Source organism: Dama dama, chromosome 11 (genome assembly GCF_033118175.1).
Source record: "Dama dama isolate Ldn47 chromosome 11, ASM3311817v1, whole genome shotgun sequence".
Lineage (NCBI taxonomy): Eukaryota > Metazoa > Chordata > Mammalia > Artiodactyla > Cervidae > Dama > Dama dama.
In genome coordinates this window covers 92,712,166-92,727,762 of record NC_083691.1, presented here as the reverse complement: position 1 = coordinate 92,727,762, position 15,597 = coordinate 92,712,166, and the positions used below count along the sequence as shown (strand labels likewise).

Below are 15,597 nucleotides of genomic sequence, written 5' to 3'. Positions count from 1 at the left end.
TTTCTTGATCCTTTACATTTCCAACCCAGGAATTATCTTTGATTATTTTTAAGTCTATCACTTCCTATTATTTGCCAGATTCTGCTCACTCTAACTCCCCTGGGCCCATTAACTTTGTCCGTTGCTTCCCTCTCTGTCCCTGAGAGACACCAGAGCCTGATTAGTGTTCTTAGATTTTCTCTTTCATCAAGTGTATCTCGCCCACCACTCACTTGGGAGGCTCAAGACGGAGGACGCAGTCAGCAGGTTAAACACACACACAATATAGGGCTCAAAGTCCTTAGCGATTATTTTACAGTTGAAGAATGACATGCCCAGCATGGATATCCCTCTGGTTCCTGTCACAGTCAGACTCGCCCTCCAGCACCTCCTCCATCACTCCCCTGTCATTGGCGTCTTCCTTCTTTCCTTCCTTCACACTTTTGGTACAGACCCGGCAGGCTGCAGCTGCCGAATCCCAGCCGGGCCTGTGAACAGCTTGGGCCGGACGGAACTCTGGTTCCAACCCACCCGCGGAAGAATGCGGAGTTCCTCAAGAGGGCAGCCATACGCCAGCCTGCTCTCCTCCCCGCACCTCATTGGCTATCAAACTGCAGGTCCCGCCCCCTCAGCCCCTCGGTTCCAGCCGCCGTGCGACAAGTGTGTGGGAAATGGCGGGAAAGGTCGCATTTAAGCGCGCGGGGCAATTGTGAAACGTTGGCCTGCGAACCGGCGGTGGCCGAGGAGCCCTCGACGATAGCCTCAAAGCCAGCTCCTCCTCACACGCTCCACTGCTACAGAACCACGGCGTGGGCGGCCATGCGCTCCTAGGCCCCAGCTCCGGGGCTCCACGAGGCGCCTCGGTCCGGAAAAGAGCGCTCGGTCGGTCGGTCGGGCAGGCGTCGCTCACACCACTGAAGCAAGCCCGGACACGGAAGCCACCTTGTTGTCCTCGGCCCAGGGCTGCAGGTTCTGCAGCGCGAAGAGCGACGAGTTGTGCAGGCAGAGCGGGTCCGGGGGCAGCGGCGGCCGCAGCGGCCGAGGCAGCGCGTCCTGCTGCAGGTGCAGAAGCAGTCGGCCCGCGCGGTGCCGCTCCGCCTCGCGCTCCTCGGCCGTCTGGCGCCTGGGCGGGCGGAGACGCGGGGTCAGCGAGGCCAGCCCCAGCCGGCCCCGCGCCTCACCGCCACTTGGCCCAGCCCGGTCCTTCACCCGCCCCGCGCCTCACCGCCACGTGGCCCAGCCCGGTCCTTCACCCGCCCCGCGCCTCACCGCCACGTGGCCCAGCCCGGTCCTTCACCCGCCCCGCGCCTCACCGCCCCTTGGCCCAGCCCGGTCCTTCACCCGCCCCGCGCCTCACCGCCACTTGGCCCAGCCCGGTCCTTCACCCGCCCCGCGCCTCACCGCCACTTGGCCCAGCCCGGTCCTTCACCCGCCCCGCGCCTCACCGCCACGTGGCCCAGCCCGGTCCTTCACCCGCCCCGCGCCTCACCGCCCCTTGGCCCAGCCCGGTCCTTCACCCGCCCCGCGCCTCACCGCCACTTGGCCCAGCCCGGTCCTTCACCCGCCCCGCGCCTCACCGCCACTTGGTGCGCCGGTTCTGGAACCACGTCTTGACCTGCGCGTCGGTCATGCGCAGGGCCTTGGCCAGCGCCGCCCTCTCGGCCGAGGCCAGGTACTTCTGGCGCAGGAAGCGCCGCTCCAGCTCCAGCACCTGCGAGCGGGAGAAAGATGTGCGCGGCTTCTTCCGCTTTGGGGGGGTCCGATTTTGGTAGGGGTGACCTATACGGCGCGTCCCGGAGAAGGGCGAGAGCGCCGCTACAGGGAGGAAGAAAGAGCAAGGCTAGGTTTTCGGGGCGGCCCGAGGTGTCACAGAAGAGAGCGCGGCTGCTGAGGCCGCAGAGCTCCCGCGCCAGGTCCCTACCTCCCCAACCTCGACTCCGCACCGGTAGAGTCTAATACACACAAAAAAGGGGGCTTCGGAAATGGCCCTCCCTCTTGGGTGAGGGAGATACGTCCCCTGTAACTTCACTCTGCCCTCCCCGCCGTGCGGACAATGAACTGCGGAGAAGAGCGCGGGCATCGACGGCAGCTACCTCCCCAGCGCCTCTCAGCAGCGGGACCAAGAGATACAAGTTGAGGGAGGAACCCCTGGGATTAGGGGCGAAGGGTACGAAAGGGATCTTGAGTTGGAGCAGAAGGATCAAAGATGAGAAAATAGGGTCAGTGTGGGGCATGACACTGGAGGGATCGGGCAACCTCACCCGTGAGCCGGTCCTTGGCATAGCGGCGGCCGCTGTCCATCCAAGGGAAGGTGAGTCCCGCTAGGCCCCCGGCGCCGCCCAAGCCCGAAGGTCCAGGAACTGCAGGTGCGCCTCCCGCGGGCGGCTGCACTGGCAAAGGACGATGCGCCGGGACGCGGATCACGCCGCCCGGGCCAACACCAGAGGTGCCTGGTACCGGGGCCAGAGAGGCCGCGGGGCCGTAGCTTGAGGCTCCATGAAATCCACCCGAGAACGCCGCACTCTCTCCATGGCCCTGGCCCGCGCGACCCGGGCCTAGGCCGCTCCCGGGGGGTTCCGGGCAGCTCAGGATCTGATCGATGCCGAAGCTGATTGGCTCGTGGTGCGGGAGGTTGTGCGAGGCCAGCACCCCCGGTTCCATGGGTCCGGGTCAAAGAGGACCTCAGGAGGTTTGGCGGTTAGAGAGGGGCCCCCAAACAGCTTTGGGAGCCCAGCAGCGGAGCGTTTAGGGCGGTGGCTTCAGGGACCTGCCGGGCTGGCCGCAGAGAGGCGCCGGGACGCCCAGGACATCTTCATCCCTATGTACTGGGAGTAACCCAGCGCGTGCCGGCCTCTGCCGGGTGTTGGCGCAGGGACTCGCATCCCGGGGAGCGCGACCGACTGGGGCCCCAGGAGCGCCCTTCCTGACTCTGAAGCGCGGATGGACGCTGGACTGCCAGGGCCTCTGCCCGAGTCCGGGGTGGAGAGGGTTGGCTGACTTGGGCTGGGGCAGTGACTGACAGATCAGTCTTGGGTGGGCAGTGGGGGCTGGGGGTAGGGCAGGGGCGGGGCCGGGCCCGTTAAAGGGGAAGAGACGCCTGTTTGCTCCAAGCGCGGGCAAGACTGGCCGGCGGGAGTGGTGAGGGTGTTGGAGGGGGGAAGGTGGCGAGTGTGTTATGAACTTGCACGGGAGGGGCCAGAGCTCGGGCCGCTGCGCGCTGAGTCAGCCGAGATGCGCAAGGACTCCATCCTCACTGGCCTCCGCCTCTGGGTTTCCTCTGCCTCACCAACTTCCTTGCAGGTGCCGCCTCCCACAGCCCCTACTCTTCGCCTCCCGATGGGTCCAGCCTGACGACTCCCGGATTCGTTGTGGGCCCCGCCTAAGTGCTCTCGAAGACCAAATTTCGTTGTGGCTTTCTGGCTGCGATGGGAAGCGGCTGGGGAACGGCGCCGGCGAGTTGGAGGCTGGGGAAGAGGACAGTTGGAGGTGTGGCGGGGTGTCCGGTGAGCTAGGGCGGGGAATCACTGGGCCAGTGATCCTGGTGCTCCTCCCGGCCTCTCCCGTAGGGGCCCCAGCTCCTCTCCGGAGCGCCAGTAATGGGCGTCCAATGTTTCTTAGAATTTCGATTTCCTTAAATCGGTGTAAAGCGGACCCGTGGTTGTACCCAAGCCAATTTAGGTTGGTGAGGACTTGGGACTGGTGTTCTGCCCCCGACAGGGAACCAGCAACGCGGACTCTGCGCCCCGACTCTTCGCCCAGGAAGTCTGTTCTCACACACTCCCGCCCAGCCTCCAAAGGCAGGAGGACGAAATCACCACAGGCGACACTTGGAACCTCACTGACGTCCTCGGAGGATCCTAACCGCCACATTTCGCATAGCTGCTTCACCCCACCCAAGCCCAGGAAACTGTGCCTGGAGCGTGTCAGAGAAGGGAGGTGGGGAAAGACCGAAGCCGCTCAGCGACCTTGTGACCTCTGGCCGCGGACCCAGGAGCTGGGAGCGTGTGAACTCTGCATCCTTCCCCGGGATGGGACCCCGGGCCTGCGGGCCCCTGAGCCTTAGACCCGCCCCTGCCGCCACCCGGCCCGGTGCAGGCCGCCATAATCGGGTTAGCTGGGTCGGAATTACATTACCTTCCCCGGCCCGCCCCGGCTCCGGGGGTTGGGGGGGGAATCCTGGCGCCTCTGAGCCGGTGAGACTGGGCGCCTGGAGGCGGATGTTCTTACCATCCCTCGGAGGGTGGACACCCGATGAGCAGCTTGGCCTGTCTCAGATACATGGTGGCCAGAGGACCCTGCCCCGCTGTGGCAGTCCTCAGCCCTTCCACCGCAGCCCACTCAGGTGCTCTGCTCCTGACCGCCTGACCCTTGGGAGCTGAAGTGCCTTCTAAGTCTAATAGCCCGTCTCCCTGGGAGGACGGATCTTCCAGTTGATTGTCCAGGATCTCCTGGGGAAAACTCTGCCCCTCCTTTCTCCCTAGCAGATGGGCTGGCAGCCTGGCGCCTAGGGCAGGGTAAGAGGTCTTTTCTCTCGAGGGAACCAGGAGTGATATTTGGGCATCTGGGCAGGAAGATGAGGAAGAGGAAGAAGGGAGTAGGCTTTCTCCCCATACAAAACCTCAGTGTTCTCAGAAGCCCCAAGGTGATGGCTGAGGTAGGGAACCATGGGGCAGGGAGGCAGTGGGCATTAATAACATGCGACATCCTCACCCAGTCTTATCCACCTTCATCATGCATTTATCCAGCTCTTCCCCCACCCTGCCAACAATCTTCTGAAAGGGTTGGGGGTGGGGAGGTACTGCCACTTTAGTAGCTGTTTTTGTCTTGGTGAAGAAGACAGATAATATCACCTTCCCTAAGCCTTCACAGAACTCCAAGCATCTTTTATCCACAGTTAAGGGCTTGGGCTACTAGAGGGCATGAAGCCTCTGCTGTTCAGGCAAACCCTTCAGAGACAGCATGGGCTGGATTCCCCTGGATGCGAACAAAGCGCCTAGGGAGACAGTGAACTAAACAACGGCTCTGAAGAGGACTGGCTGGCAGGTTAGGACTTTGTCAGTCCCTTTTCCCACTCCCTTGGGGGCTTCCCTGGTAGCTCAGCTGGTAAAGAGTCTGCTTGCAATGCAGGAGATCTCGGTTAGATCCCTGGGTTGGAAAGATCCCCTGGAGAAGGGAAAGGCTACCCACTCCAGTATTCTGGCCTGGAAAATTCCATGCAAAGAGTTGGACACTACTGAGCGTCTTTCACTTTCATTTTCTTTTGCCACTCCAGGGGTGGGCCTCTGAGGAGACAATGGGCACTAGTGTGTCTCCAATCAGACTGAATAAAATCCTTCTTGAATAAATCAATGCAAGTGAAAAAGTAACATCGTGCAGACCTTTATACCTCCTTATCCTACACCCTGCCTTTTGAGGTCGGCACAGATGGCTCTGCCACCCAGAGATTGCCCAACTGATCCTTAGAGGAGAATGGGCACAAACCTGGTAGCGTGTATATATATATATATATATATATATATACATCTTCTGGGTATTTACAAAAAAAAAAAAAAAAGATTTCAGTGCTCTGTTCCAAGGACAAAAGGCATCCAGTTCTGTCAGCCACAGTCCTAGGAGTTTCTCTGTTTGCCTCCACCTTGCTGATTCCCTGACTCTATGAGAAGGATGGTTCCTGTTGGTTTATGTTGAGAAGAGGCTCTGGTTTCAGCATCTGCACCTCTCATACAGACTTCCTTGAATCCATCTCACCATAGCTCACATGCATGTGGCTGCCCAACTCTTCAAGTGTTCAGGGCTTCAAATCTGCAGCTTCACAGGGAGAGACCACACTCCTAACCTGTTTTCCTGCATCTTCTCTTCCATCCTGCTGTTGGTGCAGTATTCCATGCTTGAGGTGGTCCCCACTCCTATATCATCAGTTTCCACATCAACTTAGTCCCTCCTACTGCCAACTGTCTTAGGTCTCTACTGTCCGGACAAAGTCTTTGCCCAACTCTTCAAGAGAAATTATGTTTCTTTTTCTCTTTTACTGCCCATATCTATTGCCTCCATTTCCTCCGTATTTATTCTTCTAATCCACTGTAAATTGGCTTCACTACATGGACCCTATCTCAGAGATATCCAGTATCCAGTGTCTATTATCCAAGACTTCTCTGACATGTTTTACTTTGTTGACCATCAACTCTTTCTTGAAATATCTCTTCTTTTGCCTTCCATAATATTGTATTATTCTACATCTTTGGACATTCACAGTTTCTGCTTATCTTTTTCCTCCACTGACTTTTCTTCTTCCACTGAAGACTGTGAACATTCTTCAGAGCTCAGACTTCAGCTTTACCCGTATCTACATCTGCTCAGTTTTCATCCGTTCCAATAGTTCCATCGAATACATCTACCCAGAAAGCTCTGTGACCTCAGCCCCTGGTTGTGACCCCTGCTGTGCTCCACCCCACCATTCTAGTCTTCTGGCCAGCTCTACCTACTTTTGCTGTAGCCACCTTAGTCCAACAAGCTGGAGGAAATGCTTCCCCCAAGCTCCTTATTCACTTCCTCCTATTATTCTTTGAAATGTTTCATACACAGCCCTTCCTTTCTATTTCCAGAGATAAAACCCTAATATAGGCCAGGCTTCCCTGGTGGCTCAGTGGTAAAGAATCTGCCTGCCAGTGCAGGAGACACGGGTTCAACCTCTGGTTCAGGAAGATCCCACATGCTCCGAAGCCATGTTCTAGCTAAGCCTACGTGCCACTACTACTGAGCCTGTGCTCTAGGGTCCAGGAGCCACAACTACTGAGCCTGTGCATGCCTTAGAGCCCATCTTCTGCAACAAGAGAAGCCACCACACACTGCAACTAGAGAGTAGCCCCCACTCACAACTGAAGAAAAGCCTGTGCAGCAATGAAGACTCAGCACAGCAAAAATATATTCTTTTTAAAAAAAAGCCTAACATGGGCCATCATCACCACCACCCATATTCATGTGTTCATCCACAAAATTTGATTGAAGGTACTATGTGCTCAGTACTATGTACTAGGTACTATGTGCCTGGCACTGGAAATATAGTTGTAAACACAACAACAAAAGTCCTACCACTGAACAGCTTACATTCCAGTGAGGGAGGCAGTTGAAAAAGAAAATGTATACCATGTACTCAGAAATGCTAAGAAGAAAAATAAAACAAGGAAGGGGGGAAGAGTATAAGAGTAGGAGATGATGATTTATCTAGATTGATCACAGAAGGCCTCATGGAGGAAAGACCTGAAGGAAGAACAGGGCCATTTGGATACCTGAGCATTTCAAGTTGGGGACACAATGAGAGTATATACCGGTGTACCTGTGGAACAAACAGAGGGAGGTCCAGTGTGTCTGGAGAGACTGAGTGACTGTAGAGACCATGAAGTCTTGAAGGCTGTTATTCTAATTGGAAAGTGACTGGAATGTTTTAAACAGAAGAGACACCTGATTTTTAAAGTTTAAACAAATTTAAGGCAAAACTAACATACAATAAGCTGTACATAAAATGTGCGATTTGATACACTAAGATAAGTATACACTTATGAAACCATCAACACAATCCAGATAATAAGCATCTGTCAACTCAAAAATACTTTCTATGTATCCTTTTTTATTTTGATTCATGTTTTACCAGAATCACTGTGAGCTGCTATGTTTAGACTAGGCTAAAGAGGGTAAAAGTAGAAGCAAGAAAGCAGGCAAGAAGCCACCGCAGTCGCCCAGAGAAGAGATAATGGCATCTTGGAACAGGGAAGTAAGCAGTGGCTATAGCGAGTAGTTATTTTTAAAAGTCACTTATCTCATAACTCCTTGCCTCTAATTCACTCTGAAGATAAATGAATATGTTTCTTTCATAGGATAACCCCCTTTCTTCAGAAAAGTTTTTTTTGTCCCTATTGCCCTCACACTGAAGTCCCAACTCCATAAGGTTCTGCTTCTTCTATCATTGCTCTCAAATCTACACATTATCCTCTTTCAGGTCCCTCTCCGTTCGTTCATTTCCCTCCACTGTGCCTTTCTTTTCCATTTCCACCACACTTCTTTTCCCTACTCCCAATCTCCAACTGTGCGCACACAAAGACCCACTTCCTCCAGAAAGTTTTTCCCCCCGTCTCCGCTGGTATCTCTCGTTTCTTGATTCTCCAACTGTACTTGATGTTAATACTCCACGGTAATTTTATCCTTGTTTTCGTTTGATTTTGAATCCCACGTTTTAAAAAGTCCCTAGGGACGTCGGCGTACCAGGTCCAGTGCCCTTGCATCCTCCCCAAGTCCGGGACTGGACCTATGCCACCGCAGGAGCTCGCTGCCTCAGGGTGCCCACATGTGGTAGTGTCCGAGCCGTCCTCCCCTCCTCCCTGGGCATCTGCTCTGCATTAGTCTGTCCCAGGCCTCCGCAGGCGCCGATGATTGAATCATCATCATTAACCAGGGCCTGCCCCCCCAACCTCGGCGGCAGGAGGGAGTGATGGGGGTGGGCACGATCACTACCAAGTCCCTGGGGTCCCTCCTTCCCCGCCACCCTCTACGAGGTTCCGCAGAGCTCCAAGAAACCTCCGCCGTGGAGGGGGGACAAGGCCTGCCGTCGGGATGAAGCTCCGTAATGCGGGCGGGTTGTAGGACACGAGCAGGGGACCCGGAGGGGTTTCTTTTATCAGGGACGTCGCCACAGGAGATCGACAACCCTGAGTGGTGGCGGGCGGGGACCGCCGGGCCTTTGGGGTGGAAGGCGGCAGTCTTTTGCAAGGTCCAAAAGTCAGTCCCGAGATCGTGTAGGGTCTACTATGACGATTACTACAGGAGGTCGAGGCGATAGGACCCCTTCCCACCAACCCCCTGGACGCCCTAATTACAGATTGAAGAGGGGGAGGGGCCAGTGGGGCTCAGGTGAGCACACGGGGAGAAGGGACATGGGCGGGGCCTTACAGAGGGTCAGCGAATCCGAAAAGACCTAAGCCTTCGTTGCGGGGCGACAAGTCCCGCCCCGCAGGCGGCACCGGAAGTAGCAGGCCGAGATCAGCCTTTAAGATGGCGTCTCCTCAGGGGGGCCAGATTGCGATCGCGATGAGGCTTCGGAACCAGCTCCAGTCAGTGTACAAGATGGACCCACTACGGAACGAGGTGAAGGGGCGGCAGGGTTACCACTGTGGTCGGCTAGCAGTGAGAACTGGGGCCGGCTAGAGGACGGGCGGTGGCTGGCCGGGCGCCCAGTGCGCCTGCGCAGAGACAGGGTGCCCAGTGCGCCTGCGCGATTGCGATTGGGTTGCCAAACTCCGAGCTAGGACGCCTGCGCATTGCGCCGCTGACGTTTTGTAGGCTCCCTTGGGAAAGGAAGGTCGGGCGAGTCAGCCTAGAGAGAACCCCTGCTGTGCACGGAGCCCTCTGCTGGGCGGAGGGGGAGTGTCAACCCCCTGGGAGCTAATCAGCTGACGGCGCTGGGTGCAGGGTTGCGGTGGGCTCTGATGAGTGGCGACTTCCAGATCGTGAAGCACACGGTTGTGGTTGGGGAAATGATCGTTGACAGAGGGTGTGTCCGCAGGAGGAAGTACGAGTAAAGATCAAAGACTTGAACGAGCATATCGTCTGCTGTCTGTGCGCAGGCTACTTCGTGGATGCCACCACCATAACAGAGTGTCTTCATACGTGTGAGTGCCCAGAACCCTGGCTGTTTCTTCCAGGCCCTACATCCCACTAAGCTGGCTGTCAGCCTCTAGGCTGCTTGCCCTAACCACCCAGGAAACCCAGCCAACCCATAAACCTAGTTTTCAGAGGGCCTGAGAGTCTGCCTTTCTCTTCTTGCAGTCTGCAAAAGTTGTATTGTGAAGTACCTCCAAACCAGCAAGTACTGCCCCATGTGTAACATCAAGATCCATGAAACACAACCGCTGCTCAACCTCAAACTGGACCGGGTCATGCAGGACATCGTGTACAAGCTAGTGCCAGGCTTGCAAGACAGTGAGTAACCAACTTGACTTTGAGGGGCCTCTAGAGCACTGTTCCTGAATGGCAGCTTGAGGTAGCAAGGGCTTTGGTGAAGAGGTTGACAGTTCACGGAACAAAGAATGAGGGAGGGCTTATATTTTACTTCTCATACTCCCCTCTTCTAGGTGAAGAGAAACGAATCCGAGAATTCTACCAGTCCCGAGGCTTGGACCGGGTCACCCAGCCCAGTGGGGAAGGTATGTTGCTTAGTAGCAGAAGGGTAAGGTAAAGCCCCCAGAGCATTCCTCCTGCCCAGATTTGCTCCCTGGGGAAAATGGAGTATGGGACATGTGCCGCTTTCCTTGTTACTCTGTCTTTCTCAGAGCCAGCCCTGAGCAACCTTGGCCTCCCCTTCAGCAGCTTCGACCACTCAAAAGCCCACTACTATCGCTATGATGAGCAGCTGAGCCTATGCCTGGAGCGGCTGAGGTGAAGGATAGGTCATGGGCCATCTGAAGTGACAGTGACAATGACCCAGAGCTGGAGGGGGGGAGGGGCAGGGAGAAGGCGAGCAGTAAGGGAGTGTCTTCCATTCAAGAGAGTATATCCTGGTTCTGGGGTGGGGGCGGGGGGAAAGACAGGGCTGTCTAACCTGTGTCTGTTTCCCCCCAGTTCTGGCAAAGACAAGAATAAAAGCATCCTGCAGGTAAGAGGGGCTGAGGGGAGGGCCTCTCTAAGGAGACTCACCACTCCATGACCCTTCCCTCACACATCTTGTCTTCTTCCTGTCCCTCCCACCCCCCACCAACCCGCAGAACAAATATGTCCGGTGTTCTGTTAGAGCTGAAGTTCGCCATCTCAGGAGGGTCCTGTGTCATCGCTTGATGCTAAATCCCCAGCATGTGAGTATTCCCATGTAGATTTTTCTGAGGGGGCGGAAAGGGGTAAGAAAGGAGGAACAGAGTCAACGGTAGACTTGGGTAGTTCTTGACCTGGGCAAGAGAATCGTTTCTGAAATTATGCCCCTGTCTCCTTCCTAGGTGCAGCTCCTTTTTGACAATGAAGTTCTCCCTGATCACATGACCATGAAGCAGATATGGCTGTCCCACTGGTTCGGCAAGGTGAGGCAGTGCCCAGGGCAGAGGTGGGCTGAGGGGGCCTCTTGGGTAAGAACGTTCCCACTGACTACTTCTTCCCCTTGTTTTTTCCTTAGCCATCCCCTTTGCTTTTACAATACAGTGTGAAAGAGAAGAGGAGGTAGGGGCCAAGCCCCCACCCGTCTTTGTCCCCTTCCCTCCCCAGATATTTATGTGAAATTAACTTCGGCTTTATTTTTTGAAATAAAAACTTTAAAAAAGCATCTCTCTTTCCCCTTGTTTGTTCTGCCACACACTCCTGCTTTGTCCGGTGTCCTGCTTCCCTGTTGAGAAGTCTTCTTGTTTCATCGAAAAGGAGGGCCTTTCTGTGTGGGTGTTCCTTCAGTGAATTGCCAAAGGACAGCAGCAGAGAAGCTTACATATATAAATCTCAGAAAGTGAGCTGAGTGAACCAGGTCCCTCATAGCTTCATCTTTTGGTGAAGGGAAGGGGAGCTCTCGCTGTCCTTGAATGTTACCACATGTAAAGCAGACCTGAGTGCATTATGTGTCCTAATTCAGTAGTGGTGAGAATGGGGCTAGGGTCTGATAGTGGCCACTACAGGATTGAAGAAGAGTGATATTTCAAAGAAAATACAAAGAACTGCACTATGGGAGGAGCCTTAAAAAAAAAAAAAAAAATTGGGATGCAAGAACACATTGGGGATAGTCGCAATTGGAAACCTGGCTGTCCATATGAGATTCAGGTACCTGGGCTAGGTGAAGCCAGGGCGTGGAGAGGGTAGTTGAGAGAAGGGAACTGGTTCCCAGGAAGGGCACCTTTTAGGAACAAGAGGGAAGCAACAGGGTGAGAACTCTATTGAGTAGTTTAGCAATCATTCCTTGTCAGTTTGAGCCAGACAATAACAAAGGAGGGAACTGGAGGCCAAAGCAAGGAGTTCCTCCTATAAGAAGCTAATGAGCTGCTGTGGAATCTGGGACAAGCTGGATGGTGCAGGCAGCATAGATGTTGCTAGAACCTGATATTAGAGCCTAAATCTGGAGCTGGCCAGAGTCCGACAGTACGAATTCAAGGGGGTCACTGAGCGTAGCTTGTGAGGGCTGAAGGTGCCTGAGCTTTCCTAGATGGAGACTGGGTGGCAGGGGACTCGGGAAAGGGGATAGTGAGAACCCCTTGAACTGGCCAAAGGAGCCAGAGACTCAGAGGGGCAAAAAACCCGAGCTGTCTCCCAGGACACAGTAGGCTGGGGCTTTGCTCCCCATGGATGAAGCTTGTAGGCCAAAAGAAGGGCCTATGTGGAGAGATTGCAGACAGCAAGGCAGAGCCCTTGGTATGAGCTGGACTGGCAACAGGGCCCGGGGTGGACACTGCCCAGGCACAATTCCCTCCTGGTACCATATCCAGGATTCCTGAACCTCCCACATTTCAGGCCTCATGCCTGATTTGTATCCCCCATCCCCTGCCCCCAGCTGTCCTTGAAAGCGTAAATTCACCTCCTCCAGAAAACCTTTCCTCAATCAGAATCAGGCCTTCTTCCAGTGTCTTTGGCCTGTCTCTACACCACCATACATCTGGAGGATTTTGATTAATTATATCTATCCCAGGGTTCCCTATTCTCTTCTCCCTGAATTTAAGCTCTGGGTACTCCCAGGCCCACTCAAGCCACAGTACTCAGATTGTTCTCAATGCATTTGTGTGTGAAATGGCACTTCCAAGGCAGGTGGGGTGGGGGAGTGGAGGTAAGGAGAATGGAAATACCCCTGGGGACTTTTCCTGGCATAGCAGTCCAGTTGAGGCTTGGTGGCAGCTTGGTGTCTAGCAAGCCCAGTCAGAAGATAACTCTGGGGGAGACCTGAGAACCAAGCCTTAGGATGAGGCCTTTGATGACACATGATTTGCAGCCAAGAAGCAGCAGAAGGTGCTCTGGCCTGGATCTGGGGTGGCATGGCTCCCCGCCTGACCCCCAGCTCAGCAGAACCTTCTTTTTGTCAGCAGCTGTGGCAGCCGGATGATACCAGCCATCTGCAAGTACCACGCAATTCTCTAGCTATGGGTCCATTACTTCCCTCCCTAGCCTGCCCCACACAGATCCTGCCCCTCGGAGTCACTTGGGTCTCTATCTGTGCCACGGTGGGCAAGTCAAGCCCACAGTGCTCTTGGGCTCAGTGACCCAGAACACACATGCCTGCTCAGAGAAGCAGCTGCAGGGCTGCCCCAGCACGCTCAGGTGCCCCGGACCTCCTGGGGTGCCAGGGTGGAAATGTCAGTCCTCACCTGCAGGGCCAAGCTTGCGCATGCCCCTGATGCCCTTTCTCACCAAGCTGTTTTCATGGTCCACGTTCACCTGGGAGAGAGGGCAGAGACTTGCTCTCCCCTTTGGCACAGAAGAAGACAGGTCCCTCTCAGGCTGGTCCCTCTCCCAGGACTTGGAGGTGAGCGAGGGTGAGGAGACAGGGAAAAGGGACTTCCCTGGAACAATGCGCCTCAAGGGGTACACCAGTGTCGGGGTGTGGTGGGGGTGTCCAAGCATCCCACTGTTCCCCCACCCCAGCCTGCAGACCCCCCGAGTTGGCAGCAATTGCACAGAGCATTTTGTGAGGCAGTGTAAAGGGCCTAAAGAATGCACAGACCCAGGGTCCTGGCAGTAAGGAAACAGATTTATGTCTGAATCAGTTCACTCTGCATGAACATTTTCTGAAAGAGAAAACCATCCCAGAGGTTTGTGAGATGGAAGGACTCCCGGCCCCAGCTCTTCTGTCTGGAGTGTCCTCCCTGAAACACCCACGGCCCGATCACCCTGGTTAACAGGTTTTCTCTAAGATGGGGGGATGGTGAGGAGAAACACACCTCTTGGGGCTGTCCTTCTCGGTCGTCCACCACCCCTAGGAGGTTATTCTGAGGATCCCCGTCCCCCATCCCTCATGCTATTACACTCACAGAATTCAGAGAAACATGTGTGGTGGGAAATCTAGGGGACCGAAGGCCATTTATTGAGCTGATATGGATGTCAAGAAGAGGGGGTACATCTGGAGTAGGCCTGGGTAGAGGCATCTGCAAGATGAGAGGCTGAAGTGGACAAAGGCGAGTCAGAGATGCAGTGTCAGGGAATGAGAAATAAGATGGGGGTGATGGGGAAAGGGGATTCTGGAAGAGGGTGGTGGGTGTGTGTGAGAAGGCGTCCTTAAGTGGGAATGGAGGTGTCTTCTGAAGAGCAAGTGAGAAAGAGGGGATCTCTACCAAGTGAGGGAGCAGAGGACCCCCAAATGTCCTCTGAAGGGACAATGGGGAGAATCCATCAAAGAAGGGGAGTGGCAGGCAGGAATGTACGCTCAAGTCCTTCTGAGGAGGACCCAAGGCAGAGAGGCTTGGACCACGGGGGTGGGAGGGACGGTGGGAGAGGGGCACCAGAGCGCAGCAGCACTGTTGGGCCTGGGGGAGCCCAGGAGACAGCTAGACACCCCCCTCCTCAACCCGGGTTTAATCTCTTAATCTCCCTCATTAATCATTCCCCCTCCTCCTACACCCCTCAGAGGATCTGGTTTTTCCCCAGCTCAGGTTCCAGGGGCTTGGCTGGGAAAAGTACCCTCCTGCGGCCCCACAATTGTCTGGACAAATCCCTGGCTGCTGGGATGACCTTAGCTGGGCTCTGCTGTCAGCAACCTCTTCCCTTAACTAGTCTCTCCTTCCCTCTCCTCCCCCAAACCTACATCTGGGGACTGCCCAAGCCCACTATCCAACCCCATCTGTAAGCCTGGCTGCAAGGGGGAGAAGGTTGAGAGACGGAAGCAGAGGAAAGCAAAGGCCCTTCAGGAGCGCTCCACAAGAACACACAAGAGTAACTACAGGCAGAAGAGATGACATAAAAGCTACATAGAAGACGCATGAGTGAAGCTCAGAGTGTCTTTTTGGTGGCAGGCCTAGGACATGAGCTATGCAGTGCCTGCAGCCTCCCTAGAAAGACCTTTCATCGCAGACTAAGCGAAACCACCAGCATGGTTCACAGGGCTGAGGCCTCCCGCCTCTCTGCCACCTGCCACCATTCATAATCAGTTAACAAGGTCCTGAGGCATCTCAGCTTTCCACTGTCTGCTCTCTGACTCAACAGTGGGCCCACTGGGCTGAGTTTATTGCTTAGGCTGCCATGAAGGTACTATGTGAGTATCTGGGTGTGTCTTAGGGGATGGGGGGTGTCATTGGAGGGAGTCCTTTATCAAGAAGACCCTGTGTTTCTCCACCTTTGTTGGATGTGGACTCGGTCAGTGCCTCAGGTTACATGAGGTTCCCTGAGCCCCATTATCAAAGTGCCTTCCTGTCCGTGTCAAGGAGTCTTTATCCAGGTGTCTTGGCTCTCCCAAGCTCTGCTTGGTGCACCCCATTTCAGGCTCCACTTGCCCCAGAGTAGACAGGTGGACTCAGAGGATCGCTGCACAAATGGTGGGAGGAAGTCTACAGAGAAGGTGACCAGGAGGGACTTCATGGCACTGTTTGAAGAAACAGAAGAAAACCCCGAGTTTGCTAGAACGGTGAGCTCCTCAGGAGTGGTGGGGCTTCTCTGCCTCTGTGATGTGACCTGTGAACAAAACCC

General features: G+C 55.1%; 3 protein-coding genes across 3 annotated transcripts; 2 read left to right on the top strand and 1 right to left on the bottom strand.

The window, feature by feature from the left end:
• Positions 1 to 265: 265 nt before the first annotated feature.
• On the bottom strand, positions 266 to 2,994 carry TLX2 (T cell leukemia homeobox 2). The gene is made up of 3 exons (XM_061155800.1): positions 2,241 to 2,994; positions 1,557 to 1,794; positions 266 to 1,102 (listed from the first exon to the last, which is right to left on the bottom strand). The coding sequence occupies exons 1-3, from the start codon at positions 2,638 to 2,640 to the stop codon at positions 886 to 888; spliced, it is 855 nt and encodes a 284-aa protein (XP_061011783.1). The 5' UTR covers positions 2,641 to 2,994; the 3' UTR covers positions 266 to 885.
• A 160-nt stretch (positions 2,995 to 3,154) lies between these two features.
• Positions 3,155 to 5,281, top strand: LOC133065103 (uncharacterized). The gene is made up of 2 exons (XM_061155801.1): positions 3,155 to 3,465; positions 3,697 to 5,281. The coding sequence occupies exons 1-2, from the start codon at positions 3,155 to 3,157 to the stop codon at positions 4,040 to 4,042; spliced, it is 657 nt and encodes a 218-aa protein (XP_061011784.1). The 3' UTR covers positions 4,043 to 5,281.
• A 3,677-nt stretch (positions 5,282 to 8,958) lies between these two features.
• Positions 8,959 to 11,272, top strand: PCGF1 (polycomb group ring finger 1). The gene is made up of 9 exons (XM_061156322.1): positions 8,959 to 9,114; positions 9,533 to 9,638; positions 9,796 to 9,948; positions 10,101 to 10,172; positions 10,299 to 10,404; positions 10,588 to 10,621; positions 10,731 to 10,817; positions 10,956 to 11,036; positions 11,129 to 11,272. Exons 1-9 carry the CDS (start codon positions 9,022 to 9,024, stop codon positions 11,174 to 11,176), a joined length of 780 nt encoding a protein of 259 aa, XP_061012305.1. The 5' UTR covers positions 8,959 to 9,021; the 3' UTR covers positions 11,177 to 11,272.
• Positions 11,273 to 15,597: the final 4,325 nt, after the last annotated feature.

Coding starts and splice junctions, on each gene's coding strand:
- TLX2 (XM_061155800.1), bottom strand. CDS start 2,640: ATGGAACCGGGGGTGCTGGCCTCGCACAACCTCCCGCACCACGAGCCA. Junction 1,795..2,240: donor TGCCAAGGACCGGCTCACGG/GTGAGGTTGCCC, acceptor TCCTCCCTGTAG/CGGCGCTCTCGCCCTTCTCC. Junction 1,103..1,556: donor AACCGGCGCACCAAGTGGCG/GTGAGGCGCGGG, acceptor CCGCCCGCCCAG/GCGCCAGACGGCCGAGGAGC.
- PCGF1 (XM_061156322.1), top strand. CDS start 9,022: ATGGCGTCTCCTCAGGGGGGCCAGATTGCGATCGCGATGAGGCTTCGG. Junction 9,115..9,532: donor TGGACCCACTACGGAACGAG/GTGAAGGGGCGG, acceptor GTGTGTCCGCAG/GAGGAAGTACGAGTAAAGAT. Junction 10,622..10,730: donor AGAATAAAAGCATCCTGCAG/GTAAGAGGGGCT, acceptor ACCAACCCGCAG/AACAAATATGTCCGGTGTTC.
- LOC133065103 (XM_061155801.1), top strand. CDS start 3,155: ATGAACTTGCACGGGAGGGGCCAGAGCTCGGGCCGCTGCGCGCTGAGT. Junction 3,466..3,696: donor GGGGAAGAGGACAGTTGGAG/GTGTGGCGGGGT, acceptor TGCCCCCGACAG/GGAACCAGCAACGCGGACTC.